General features: G+C 58.0%; 1 protein-coding gene across 1 annotated transcript in view; it reads right to left on the reverse strand.

The window, feature by feature from the left end:
* PPP2R1A (protein phosphatase 2 regulatory subunit A, alpha) overlaps positions 1-1,300 on the reverse strand; it is a 39,280-nt gene that overhangs the window by 16,649 nt on the left and 21,331 nt on the right. The window contains exons 5-6 of the mRNA XM_006772905.2: positions 345-492; positions 68-223 (exon numbers count right to left, since the gene is read on the reverse strand). Coding sequence (XP_006772968.1) covers positions 68-223; positions 345-492 — 304 coding nt within the window. The remainder of the gene's footprint in view (positions 1-67; positions 224-344; positions 493-1,300) is intronic.

The raw sequence follows: 1,300 nt of genomic DNA on the forward strand, positions 1-1,300 counted from the left end.
CCTACACATGCCCCAGCCCTTAGCCTCTGAGAGCCTGTTTCCTACGTGTCAACAGTCCCTCACCTACCTCTGTGAACTTGTCAGCCACCATGTATCGGACGCGCCACGACTTGTCCTCAGCAGCCTGGCGCAGGGTGGGCATCACCAGGGCCTCCAGGTCCTCCTGGGGCAGGAGCTGGGCGATGTTCACACATGCCTCCACGGCCAGCAGCCGCACCGAGTCCTGGAGAGAGGATTGGGGCGGGGAGAGGGCAGCAGAGGCCCTGTTGGCACTGGATTCGCTTCCTGCTGCAGGGTCTGCCAGAGGGAGGGGGGAGGGGCCAGGGGCCGGGAGCAGAACCCACCTGCTCGTCAGAGGCCAGGTTGGAGAACATGGGGATGATCTCACTCTTGACGTTGTCCAGCTCCAGCACCTTGGCGAACTCCCCCAGCTTGGAGGCTGCGGCCCGCCGCACCATGGGGGTGTCATCTGAGCACAGGTTCCGGAAGTACCTGGGGGTCGGGATGGGATGGGGCTCAGGAGGAGTCCCTGAGACCTCGGGCAGCAGGCAGCATGGCAGAGGAGCCAGGAGCAGGCGGTTGCCTGGTGAACTTGGGCAAGTGATGTGATGATGCTGTGTCTTCCCTGCCCTGTACAAGGAGCTGACAGTGAAGGGCACCGTGAGGTTTAAATGAGTTCCTGTGTGTGAGCACGTGGCAGCCTATCTGTCTGCACATAAATCTGTAGAGGACGGTAGGTGCCGGTTATATTACGACCACATAAAACCGTGCAGCTGAAATGCTAGTCTGGGCCACTCCAAGGTTTTACTTTCCAGCAGTGACTGCTCCTCTTGGAGGCGAAGGGGGCGGAACACACATCTCTAAGCACATGTGGGCAGCTGTTCACCAATACTCTGGGTAAGTAAGGGCTCAGGGCCTGGGCTTGCTGCTCAAAAAGTGTGTGGGGAATGGTGGGTGGACAGAAGTTCAGAGGGAGGGGCAAGTTCTCGTCCAATGAAAACCATGTTCATTCATTCTTCCCAAAGGCAAGTCCTCCCTGCAAGGAATTTCCTGGGGCATCAGGACCAGCGGTGGAGAGTAGAGGAGGCTGCCAAGGGTCTGGACCGGGGCAGGCCTCAGATAGCATCACGGGTCACTTGTCCATGCTTTTATATGCCAGATTCTGCTGAGCACTTTATATGCGGTAATCCTTTCCTTGCAAGAAGCAAGGGGAGGAAGGAACTGTCATTATCTATATTTCCTAATTGAGCAAGAGGCAGTGTCCTTGGTGACACAGCTTCTCCGAGGGGGGGGGGGGGGG

The sequence above is a fragment of the Myotis davidii genome, unplaced genomic scaffold, assembly GCF_000327345.1.
Source record: "Myotis davidii unplaced genomic scaffold, ASM32734v1 scaffold1786, whole genome shotgun sequence".
Taxonomy (NCBI): Eukaryota; Metazoa; Chordata; class Mammalia; order Chiroptera; family Vespertilionidae; genus Myotis; species Myotis davidii.